Below are 12,762 nucleotides of genomic sequence, written 5' to 3'. Positions count from 1 at the left end.
TGAATCTTGGATTCTAGGATGTAGAGAGCAGGTCCTGTCCCTCTCACTCCCAGTCAAGAAGCAGCAGACAGCAGGCCAATACAGCAGAGCAGGTAGCAAAGTGGCAGTCCTTGCAACAGCACAGCAGGCAGCAGGCCAGTACAACAATGCAGTCAGTAAAGTGGCAGTCCCTCCTACAGCACAACAGCTCTTCTTCCAGCCAAAATGTTCTTGGTTCCAGTAGAATTCTGAGTTGGTGGTGTCAGGGGTCCAGTACTTATACCCAAATGTGCCTTTGAAGTGGGGGAGACATCAAAGAGGCCTTCGAAGATTACAATGTCCCTGCCTTTCCTGCCCTGGCTCCAGACACACTACAGAGGGGTATGAAGCTTTTGGTGTGGGGAGAGGCACAGCACTATTCAGGTGCAAGTGTCATCTCCTCCCTCCTAATCTACCTCAGGATTGCCCATCAGCCTAGCGATGGCCATCAGGATGCAAATATGACACCCCAGCTCCCTTAGTGTGACTGTCTAGAGGGAATGCACAAAGTCCAGCTGTCACCCAACCCAGATGTGTATTCAGAGACAAGCAGAGGCACAGAATGGTTAAAGTAAGAAAATGCCAACTTTCTAAAAGTACATAAGAAAAAAATTACCTATACCTCTAGTGACTTCAACACTTATTCATATGAAGTAAGATAAACGAAAATTAATACGTTTACCTAAGCAGTAGTTTCTGCCTTTTATTTATATTTTAATTAATATCTTTGATCACAAAAAGAACACAAAATGAACTACACGAAATACCACATTAGTACTTATACAATGAAAATGAACAACGTGAAAAATGTGTTTTGACATACAATTACAAATAAACTCATAATAATCAAACATTGAAGCAACCAGATGAAATGTCACAAAGAACAATCATTATATACACAATCCGAAATACAAAGTTGTCATACAAATTGATAAATTAGACAACTAACACCCTTATATTTGGAATAAATCAAATCCTCTGAAATATCAGGGACACAAGGGGGTATATTTGCAATATTTAACCAAGGAGTTGAGTTCCTTTGTCTGCCGACGCGTTTTGAGTGCCGGTTAAATCAATTGCCGCACTCTCATCAGGGCTGGATTAGTCTTTCTCACGAACAGACTGATTGTGACAAAAAGGGGGGGGAGGGTTGGGGAAAAAACAGAGTTTAAGTTTTTATTAAAAAAGGCGCTTCCCAAAGCCCTAATTCTTTCTCTATCTGCACAAGTTGGTGGTCACATACCTGCATTATGCCGATTAAATGTAACCATCAGCAATATGTAACAAGCAGTGGCACTCGAAACGCGTCGGCAGACAAAGGAACTCAACTCCTTGGTTAAATATTGCAAATATACCCCCTTGTGTCCCTGATATTTCAGAGGATTTGATATATTCCAAATATAAGGGTGTTAGTTGTCTAATTCATCAATTTGTATGACAACTTTGTATTTCGGATTGTGTATATAATGATTGTTCTTTGTGACATTTCATTTGGTTGCTTCAATGTTTGATTATTATGAGTTTATTTGTAATTGTATGCCAAAACACATTTTTCACGTTGTTCATTTTCATTGTGTAAGTACTAATGTGGTATTTCGTGTAGTTCATTATGTGTTCTTTTTGTGATCAAAGATAATAATTAAAAAATAAATAAAAGGCAGAAATTACTGCTTAGGTAAACATATTAATTTTCGTTTATCTTACTTCATATGAATAAGTGTTGAAGTCACTAGAGGTATAGGTAATTTTTTTCTTATGTAGTATAACTGGCCCTACCTACCCTCTAATCCTTTGGGCCAAACCCCTCCTTTTTTGATAACTTTCTAAAAGTGGCATTTTCAGACTTACAATCTAAAATTCGACTTCATCATAAGTTGTGATTTTAAATTGTGAGTCCAGAGACACTAAACTCCAAATTTCCATCTGTTCCCAATTAGAAATTCCACTTAAAAGGTGTTTAAGGCAATCCCAATGTTAGCCTGAGAGATAGGCCTTGCAGTAGTGAAAAACGAATTTAAGAGTATTTCATTACCAGGACATGTAAAACTTATAAGTACATGTCCTACTTTTAAAATACATTGCACGTTGCCCATGGGGCTTCCTAGGCCCCTCCTTAGGGGTGATTTACATGTAATAAAAATGAAGGTTTTGGCCTGGCAAGTAGGTTAGTTTATCAGATTGAAATGGCAGTTTAAAACTGCACACATAGGTGCCGATTACGATCCGTTAAAAACCGCGTACGAACCGTCGGTCGGAGCGAATTCCCCGTCCGACTCGTACCCGGTTGTAAAACTTTACAAACATGGAATTACGATTCGCACGGAAACACCATTTCCGTACGAATCGTAAAAAACACCGACCGACGAAAATATACATACGAATGTGATCCGGGAATGCTGCGACGTGACGTCGGGACGCTTTCAGGCAGCGTTTCACGAACCAGGAATTACGATTCGAACCGACAGCAGTCCGGACGGCAATATTTTCACGGCACCCAAAAAGTGCCGCAAAAGCGAAGTACGGCGCGAATCGACCAGAGTAGGTGGCCCGGTACGCGCCGACCCCCCCCCAGCCCCCGTAGGTACGCGCCGACCCCCCCCCAGCCCCCGTAGGTACGCGCCGACCCCCCCCCAGCCCCCGTAGGTACGCGCCGACCCCCCCCCCAGCCCCCGTAGGTACGCGCCGACCCCCCCCCCAGCCCCCGTAGGTACGCGCCGACCCCCCCCCCAGCCCCCGTAGGTACGCGCCGACCCCCCCCCAGCCCCCGTAGATACGCGCCGACCCCCCCCCCCAGCCCCCGTAGGTACGCGCCGACCCCCCCCCAGCCCCCGTAGGTACGCGCCGACCCCCCCTGTGTGTACACCCGTGTACGGTGCGTACCCCCCCGTGTACGCGCGAGTCGTACCCCCACCCGTGTATGTACGGTGCGTACCCCCCGTGTACGCTCGAGTCGAACCCCCCCGTGTACGCTCGAGTCGAACCCCCCCGTGTACGCGCGAGTCGTACCCCCACCCGTGTATGTACGGTGCGTACCCCCCGTGTACGCTCGAGTCGAACCCCCCCCGTGTACGCTCGAGTCGAACCCCCCCGTGTACGCGCGAGTCGTACCCCCACCCGTGTATGTACGGTGCGTACCCCCAGCGCGTAGCGCTGGGGGTACGCACCGTACATACACGGGTGGGGGTACGACTCGCGCGTACACGGGGGGGTTCGACTCGAGCGTACACGGGGGGGTTCGACTCGAGCGTACACGGGGGTACGCACCGTACATACACGGGTGGGGGTACGACTCGCGCGTACACGGGGGGGGTTCGACTCGAGCGTACACGGGGGGGTTCGACTCGAGCGTACACGGGGGGGTTCGACTCGAGCGTACACGGGGGGTATGCACCGTACATACACGGGTGGGGGTACGACTCGCGCGTACACGGGGGGGTTCGACTCGAGCGTACACGGGGGGGTTCGACTCGAGCGTACACGGGGGGTACGCACCGTACATACACGGGTGGGGGTACGACTCGCGCGTACACGGGGGGGTTCGACTCGAGCGTACACGGGGGGGTTCGACTCGAGCGTACACGGGGGGGTTCGACTCGAGCGTACACGGGGGGTACGCACCGTACATACACGGGTGGGGGTACGACTCGCGCGTACACGGGGGGGTTCGACTCGAGCGTACACGGGGGGGTTCGACTCGAGCGTACACGGGGGGGTTCGACTCGAGCGTACACGGGGGGGTACGACTCGAGCGTACACGGGTGGGTACGCACCGTACACGGGTGTACACACAGGGGGGGTCGGCGCGTACCTACGGGGGCTGGGGGGGGGTCGGCGCGTACCTACGGGGGCTGGGGGGGGGGTCGGCGCGTACCTACGGGGGCTGGGGGGGGTACGGCACGTACCGGGCACCTGTTTGGACGTCTCCATGGTTGTTATGGGAGTTCGGTGCGGACGGTCTTTTCACCATACGGTTGTACATTCGGACGCCCGGGATGGATCGTGATTCCCCGGTCGGAGTTCACCTTTCACGTTTGTACGGTGAATCGTACGAGGACGTGTCGGACACATTTTCCGACCCGAGGACGTGTGGGGAAATATTCCCAGTGCGGTTCGTATGGACTTTTTACCATGCGAATCGTGATTGCCAGTTCGTACGGCACTTGTACGATTCGTACGGTAAAAAGACCCGATACGAGTCGTCCGGGGACATTTTTTACCGGATCGTGATCGGCACCATAGGCTTTACAACGGCAGGTCTGAGTCATGTTTAAAGGGCTACTGAGTCAGTGGCAAAATCATTGCTGCAGCCCACTTGTAGCATTTAATTTACAGGCGCTGGGCACATATAGTGCATTTTACTAGGGACTTACAAGTAAATTATGTATTCCAATTGTGGATAAGCCAATGTTACCATGTTTAGAGTACAGAGCATATGCAGTTAAAGCACTGGTTAGCAGTGGTAAAGTGCCCAGAATCCTAAAGCCAGCAAAATGAAGTCTGCAAAACAGGAGGTCAGGAAGCAAACACTAAGGGGAAACCACACCAAGGATGTCAGGTCTAATATATACATTCTGCTAAGAGTTCCAGAACTGACGCAGAAAAGATACAGTAAAAGAATGAAACATCCTCTTGCCTTCTTGCTAGAACACCCACGGAAGCAGCACACGCTGTTTAACGCAAGATTTTTTGCCACACGGGAGCCAAGGCCATGCAAGGAGCAGGCGAGGATAAAGAAGTATCATGAATTTATACCTCAGTGCTGGTTACTTTTCCTCATAGATGGAGAGCAAATTCCTGCATAAACTGTGACTGCAGACGTGTGTGTGTGTTTGATAATCAGGTGGCCAGGCGTTATTTAAAACAGTGATGCAAGAGATCAAATCACTTGGTGATGTCCTTGTTAGAGGCCAAAATCTCCCCCCCGCAATTCTTACATATTAAATCTTTATGTATCTTTAAGAGGTATAAGTTAATCTGAATGCCTTTCTACTCTGATCAGTAGTGGTGTGAGGAGTGCTCTGCCTACTTCTGGAAGAAGAAGAATAGGCTGCTGTAGTAATGTGGTACTGGACGCTTGGCGACTGCAGAATCTATTATCTGGGTGGAATGTTGAACTTGTGTTGTGACCTAATGTTCTCGGGGGGGGCAGTATTCTACTGAGGTCAGTTGTATTGTGGCTTGCTAGGGAGGATCCGGTCTTTCCAGGCTGCTCCATATAAACCTATGATCCAGGTTTATATCCCCCTCCGTGTATTGTGACAACAGTTTTGGTGACGAGGATGTGGAACTTGTGTTATGTTGTAATGTACTCTGGGGGGGGCAGTATTCTACTGAGGTCAGTTGGATTGTGGCTTGCTAGGGAGGATCAGGTCTCTCCAGGCTGCTCCTAATAAACCTATGTTGCAGGTTTATATCCACCTCCGTGTATTGTTACAACATTTTTGGCGACGAGGATGTGGAACTTGTGTTATGTTGTAATGTTCTCTGGGGGGAGGGGGGTTCAGTATTCTACCGAGGTCAGTTGGATTGCGGCTGTTTAGGGAGGATCTGGTCTCTCCAGACTGCTCCTATTAAACCTATGTTCCAGGTTTAAATCCGCATCTGTGTATTATTACCACAGGTGCCTATTGCTGGAGGTATGGTACCATAATACCTTTGGTAGAATATCATCTGGCATAAATATTGTGCCTTTAACATTGTCTAGAAAAATATCTCCCCGTTTAAGGTTTACAATAGCGAATTAAATCCCAATTGGTTGATATTTTTGAAAACTGTATTTAGGACATTATATTTATGTCAGAGAGTATTATGTGTACGGTATTTTTACAAACAACCACTGCCAGGTACTGATAAAAACCAAATATAGTGCACAATGCCTGTACTGGATCATGTTTAACTTCGGACTCTGGGAACAAGGGGTCAAAGATACAAGAACCAAGCTATACCCCCTCTTTTGGAGACAGGCTGGACTTTCGAAATGATAAAGATCCAATGAAGGGGTAAAAAATAAAACCTCATGGAAGGCTGTTGTCAATGCTCCCAATGGGCTCACTTTCTATAAAATGACCTCGATGGAATTGACTCTAGAATATTGCTTCTTGGGTGTTCTCTTGGGCCGAACTCATCAATGAGATGTTGCTTATACTGTAGTTCCTCTATTGTATAGTTTTGAATTCGGACTTGAAAATGGCAGCCTTAGACAAGAAAAAACAAAGCATAGTGATGCGATGGGAAAGACTCAGCAGTATTTACATAGTGAGATGGAATGTGGGAAAAATTCGAGGTCTGTCATTTTCTTAGCTCACTCATGATGGGGCCGTCTCATGACCTCAATCTAAGTCTGGGGAGTTGGGTTCCCATTTCAGAGAAACATCTCCACCCAGACATTTTTTTCCAATCACTCGCCCGCCTGGTTTTATCAGCACTTATTTGTTTCCTCCATGTGCCAAGTGCGAGTTATCAACAATTTTCATGTTACTGCTTTATTTTGTAAATCCTCGCTCAGGATGATGGACCAGGCCAGGTCCACATCACTTACCTCACCTCGGCCATGTCCTGCGGCTCACGTGCTAGGGCTCTTGGGTCCATTCTCTGCGCATCGTTCCCACACTGCTCGCCTCCCATATGCTCTTGTATTATTAATGCGCTAGAAGGTGACACTTCTGTGTTTTGTTAAAAAGTACTATTCAATGCGATATCAACTGCCTAAGTCAGGAGGTGCAGCTGTGAAGTAAAAGTACGTAGCTCTCAAAAAATGTAACGCACTCTGTGGCACACTGAGTATACCTATAGTGTTGTCAGTCTGCGCATGTGCAAGGACCAAGCTTCTTGGTACTATCAATGATTGTTTTGCTTCCGCTGTATATGATATGCAAAAAAGTAAGGCACTGAAGGATCATCATAGTGTTATCATCTGCACAACAAGATCCCACATGGAAGGGAAAAGTGTCCTTCAAGTGTCACTGGTGAGAATGAGGATTCCTCTGCTCCTTTCCTCCTCCACACATCACCCCTTGAGGGGCCTGGAGCAGATCACTGTAGCTTCACGTAGCCAAAACCTGTCTGCAGGCCTCCTTCAATATTCAGTGCATGTTCTGCAGGAGTGTCCATCATAGAGCCAGACGTTAGCTTTTAGCACATCTGCCCAAGATACATTTACATGCAATGGGCCCGATTCATGAACATTGAGTAAATTAGCATCTATAAATGTAGTTCTACATGAGGGCGCATATTTCCTATTTTTGGGGCCTTCACCAATATTTTCGACAGTGCATCTGGAAGGCTGCACCAAGGCATTACAGGTGACTCTTTCCACAAACTCATGTTCCCGCTGTGTGGGATTCTCCATAGTGAAGAAGTCAACTCAAGGGTTAATGGAACCTTCTTGACAAACACGGCTTTTTTTAATCCCTGCCTGGGTAAACATTTTCCCCATGGTGAAAGCCCTTCAATGACACCACCTCCAAATAGTCAATTTTCTGACCTTGAAGGGAAGTTACTCCAGCTCTTAAGCGAAGAAAACCTTTGCCCTTTTCCAAGGTGGGAGGGGTTTGAAAGGGAGTTTGGGAATGCCTACAATAGTCTATGATTCGCCATTCCCAAACATCCAAGGAAAACACCCTTTGAGCAGCATTTACATCTGCAGACATCTACGCACTCATAACAGCCTTTAGGCTCACTGAAATCAGCTTCTGGACTCTTGGCAGGCGCTAATAAAGGTACATTTGTGTGTTAACTTTATGTGAATGACCACATTTTTCTCTGTGTACACCTTTGCCACCATGGATGTTTGCAGCACACATGCAGGATTTGGAAAGTTATAAGAAGTTAAAAAATGTGCACAACCTCATGCCTGCTTCCAATAGGCGCTAGTTTTTGGCGCAAACCCCTGGCTACGATTGGGATATGCCTCGTAAACCATGGGTGGGGGCATGGAAACGCCCATGTACCACCCATGGGACGCCAATTGAGGCAAATCAGGGCTAAACCTTTTGTGCTTCCTTTCACTGGCTACTTTTACTGCGCAAATAAGGTCCCGCAGTGGAAAGTAACTAGTTTAGCAGTCTCTGCCCTGGTTTGCATCACTTCTTGTGACTTTGCACCTTCGCAAGATGTTGATAAATCTGTCCCTAATATGGGGAAATGTTTCACAGAACATTGGTATCTTCCGGCCCGAAATACTCTGGCACGATTTTCAATCCAACGTGTTCAATTAATTTACATAGCGCTAAAGACCAAATAGAGCGACTAGGCGCTGTCTCTTCAGTATAATAGCCAAAAACTGTGTGTAACACAATAATGAGAACCGGTAATGTTTACAATATATGTATATACATGTGGCTAATGCTTGAATGAAACATGAAAGAACACAACCGGAGAATATTTCCCAGTTCTCTCCACCCCCGGAGCCAGTACTTGCCGTGTTCCATCATCTCGAGCAGTCCCTTCTTGATGAGCTCGTCTCGGCTTTGTCTGGTGGTCATCTTCTTTTCTAACACTAGGAGAAAGTGCAAGGGCAGGGTCATTGACGCGAGCACAGAATCTGGAACGCGTTAAGCGGCGCAGAAAGGCCCCTACAGGTACCCGTCCTTCGCGTGAGAATATACAATGAATGCCCCTGCCCCCCTCCCCTCCGGATGGACAGGCCACTGAGAGCCTGCTGCAAAGCAGGTTTATTGTTTTTGTACCATTTCATTGTTTTCCAATCGTGTTTATACGGCGCTTCAGTTCCTTGAAAAGGTGTCAAGGCGCTTTGGACTGCTCTGTACACCTCGCACCATTAGTGAGAGCTCAGTAGTATACATATTTCTTTGATTCTTGCTCCAGTCGCAGCGTAACCCTTGGACTAATCGTGAACCTTGCGTTCCAGAGTAGCGTGCTATCCCCTTTAAGCGCTAGGCAGGGGTAGGAGTGCCGCTCGGCACCCTGACCCATTAGTGCTTCAGAATGCGGCAAAACGTGCTGATATGAACTCTTCGGAGACCACTTTTTGTGCTGCGATACTATGGCTTTTGGGAATAATATCTGAGGGAGACATTTCCCCCTAGTCATGATTAGGGTGACCAACTGGCATGGGTGCAAATTCAGGACGGTGAGTGTAAAAATTCAGGACAAAGGGTCAAAATTCAGGACAAAAATTCAGGACAGGAGGACAAAATTCAGGACAAATCTTAGGGACAAAAGGTACGTTTTACAGACACATCAGAGGAGGTCGCGTAATAGTACATAAGTAATCCCATCTATATCCAAACATATTCATCCATTTGCAAACTTATCCATCATGTATCCTTCCATACATCATTTCACTCATCCATCCCTCCATCCACACTTTCACTCATTCATCCATCCATCCTTTCACCCTATCCATCCGTACACTCATCCATCCACTCTTCCACCCATCCATCCATTTACCCTTTCACCCATACAGCCATCCTTTCACTTACTCATCCATCCACCCAGTCACTCATCCTTCCACCCATCCACCCTTTCAGTCATCCATCCATCCTCCCTTTCTCTCTCCATCGACCCTTTCACTTAGCCATCCTTCCTTCCATCCATCCACCCATCCTTCTACTCATCCACTCATGAATCCATCCATTGACCCTATCACTCATCCATCATTTCACTCATCCATCCACCCATTCACTCGCCCATCATCCACCCTTTCACTCATCCATCCATCTGTTCACTCATCCATTCACCCTTTTACCCATTGATCTACCCTTCCACCCTTCCATCCATCTATTCACCTTTTCTCTCATCCATCCATCCACTCACTCATCCATCCATCCTTTCTCTCATTATCCATCCTGTCATCCATTCACCCTTTCACTAATCCATCCAGGCATCCACCCATCCCTTCACTTACTCACTCACCCACCTTTTCATATTAATAATGAGCTGAGCCTTTGTCTGCAGAGTTGCAGACAGAAAAGGCCCATCAAGAATTTCACCCTTGGTGTAGTTCCTAAAGCAAGGGGTTGGGTGGGGTTGGAGAGGGTTCACTATGCCCCTGCACATAGGCAGTTTGAAGAAAAAAGTAGAAGTCATGAGTCATGCCATGCCATGAGGTGACTGTGACATGGTGTTGTTTTCAGGGCTTTAAGCGGGATGAAAAAAAGGGGGGGGGGGGTCTCTCCAAAGGGGGTGTTTGATGTAATTAAGGGCGTAGCTTAAAACACCAAAGCTAAAAATCTGTGCTTAGCATAGTGTGCCGCTGGACTGGTATTTTGCCTCTTCTGTCATGGCATCCAGATATATAACACAAGTAAAGTTATACCTACAACAAGCCAGAACTATTGGATTTGTCAATGGTTGTTAGTTGCATAAAATAAAAATGCAGCAACCATGGCTTTGTTGAATATAATACTAAAAATGCACGTTTCTAAAAAGATGAGACTGAAAGAACTCTAGCACCTTCTTTTTAACTTGTTTCACCAACTTCTTTTCATGAACTGGATTCTGTAGCAGCATTGGCGTGTTTAAGCATGTTATTTTTAACGCAGATTTATATAGCGCGAACTCAACCCGAAGGTATTGGAGCGCTTTGCATGAGCACCGGTTACGTTCCACAAGGAAACATTCAGGGACGGGGAGATTAAGTGATTTTGCCCAGAATCACAGGAAGTGGACGGGACCCCGAGGCTCTAACCCTGGTTTCCAGCACCAAAGTCAGCAATCTAACTGTCAGGCCACATACTCTCCCCTCAGTTCGAGAACATTCCCTTCAATCAGGGGTATCAAAAATACAAGATTAGAGCAAGGAACCCATTAGCATCATCAGCACGACCTTAACTAAACTAAAGAACATTATCCCTAGTGCAATGAAATTCTCACATACTGCATGCAACCTGTAACGTGCTACATCCAACCAAAAGTCTGTGACCTACTAACCTCTCCAGCCCAAAATAAATCCTCGTGAAAGAAAACAAAACAGTGACCGTGAAACCCACCTTTATATAATAAAATAAAACTTCCAGAAAAGACAAGCATAACAGGTGCGTGAAAAGAAAACCACTTACGACTGCATATTTGCAAGTGACACCCTGTGACTCAGAAAAGAAAGCCCATTAAACCAATATCCGATAAAGGACTCTCTGAATCTTGTGCTTCACTACACTTGTGACTCAAAATGGAGCGATAAAACAAAGTCCAGTCTTATTCCTTCCATCTGACAGAATGCGCTGCCCTGGACCGTGGCAGCAGGGGGCCACCCCATGTAGTAGCACTCCAAACTGGCCCATTGTCATTCTGTATGTGGCAATCAGCCACAGACAGAATGACAATGGGAGGGGTGGGGCTGCTCTTGTGTCCCAGGAAGAGTGCGAGGCGGTCCCATCAGGGAGTTGAGGCTTCATGCAGGGAACAGTGCTGTTCCCTGCAATACCCAAAATTACGGACAAAAGGCGTCCGTAAAAGGCATCCTCACGGACAACGGACGTGAGGCCCAAATTACGGACGGTCCGTGAAATTTACGGACGGTTGGTCACCCTAGTCGTGATTGCCTGGGGTGGTGGACCTAAGAGCATGCTCTGCATGAAAGCAATGCTGTGTTATTGATGTTTCATTTGTACCCCAACATGCTCAAGGGCGCGGTGACACCACTGGCTGGTGATAACATATAAGGAATAAATGCATGTACTGATGGTCAATAATGGTGTATAATTAAAAAAAAAAGCATGCATTGATTATAAATAATGTATTGAGAGTAAATAATAAAATATAAAGAAATGTATGCAGCGATAAATAAATGGATCCATTGATTGTAAATAATGACATATAATAAATAAACGCATGCATTGATGGTCAATAACTACATATAATAAATACATGTTGTAAATAATGACATATAATAAATAAACATATGCATTGATGGTCAATAATGACATATAATAAATACATGTTGTAAATAATGACATATAATAAATAAACATATGCATTGATGGTCAATAATGACATATAATAAATAAATGCATCCATTGATTGTAAATAATGACAAATAATAAATAAACATATGCATTGATGGTCAATAATGACATATAATAAATAAATGCATCCATTGATTGTAAATAATGACATATAATAAATAAACGTATGCATTGATGGCCAATAATTCATATAATAAATAAATGCATGCATCGATGTGAATAATGACATATGATATATTAATGCATGCATTGATGGTAAATAATGATATATATTAAATAAATGCATGCATTGATGTGACTAATGACATATATTATAGGAATGCATGCATTGATGGTCAATAATGGCATATAATAAATAAATGCATGCTTTGATGTGAATAATGACAGATATTATATGAATGCGTGCATTGATGGTCAATAATGGCATATAATAAATAAAGGCATGCATTGAAGGTAAATAATGACATATATTAAATAAATGCATGAATTGATGTGTAAAATGACATAATATATGAATGCATGCATTGATGTGAATAATGACATAGAATATATGAATGCATGCATCGATTGTCAATAATGGCCTATAATAAATAAATGCATGCATTGATGGTCTATAATGGCAAATAATAAATAAATGCATGCATTGATTCTAAATAATGAGATATAATAAATAAAAGCATGCATTAATGGTAAATAATGACATATAATAAATAAATGCATGCATTGATGTGAATAATGACATATGATATATAATGCATGCATTGATGGTAAATAATGACATATAATAAATAAATGCATGCATTGATGTGAAAAATGA

General features: G+C 45.1%; 1 protein-coding gene across 1 annotated transcript in view; it reads right to left on the bottom strand.

The window, feature by feature from the left end:
- PHACTR3 (phosphatase and actin regulator 3) overlaps positions 1 to 12,762 on the bottom strand; it is a 584,477-nt gene that overhangs the window by 271,759 nt on the left and 299,956 nt on the right. The window contains exon 3 of the mRNA XM_085619467.1: positions 8,438 to 8,515. Within this exon, the coding sequence (XP_085475593.1) occupies positions 8,438 to 8,515 (78 nt within the window). The remainder of the gene's footprint in view (positions 1 to 8,437; positions 8,516 to 12,762) is intronic.

This window comes from Triturus cristatus, chromosome 7 (assembly GCF_964204655.1).
Source record: "Triturus cristatus chromosome 7, aTriCri1.1, whole genome shotgun sequence".
Taxonomy (NCBI): domain Eukaryota; kingdom Metazoa; phylum Chordata; class Amphibia; order Caudata; family Salamandridae; genus Triturus; species Triturus cristatus.
The sequence above is the reverse complement of the archived record's forward strand: the minus strand, read 5'-3'. Positions and strand labels throughout refer to the sequence as shown.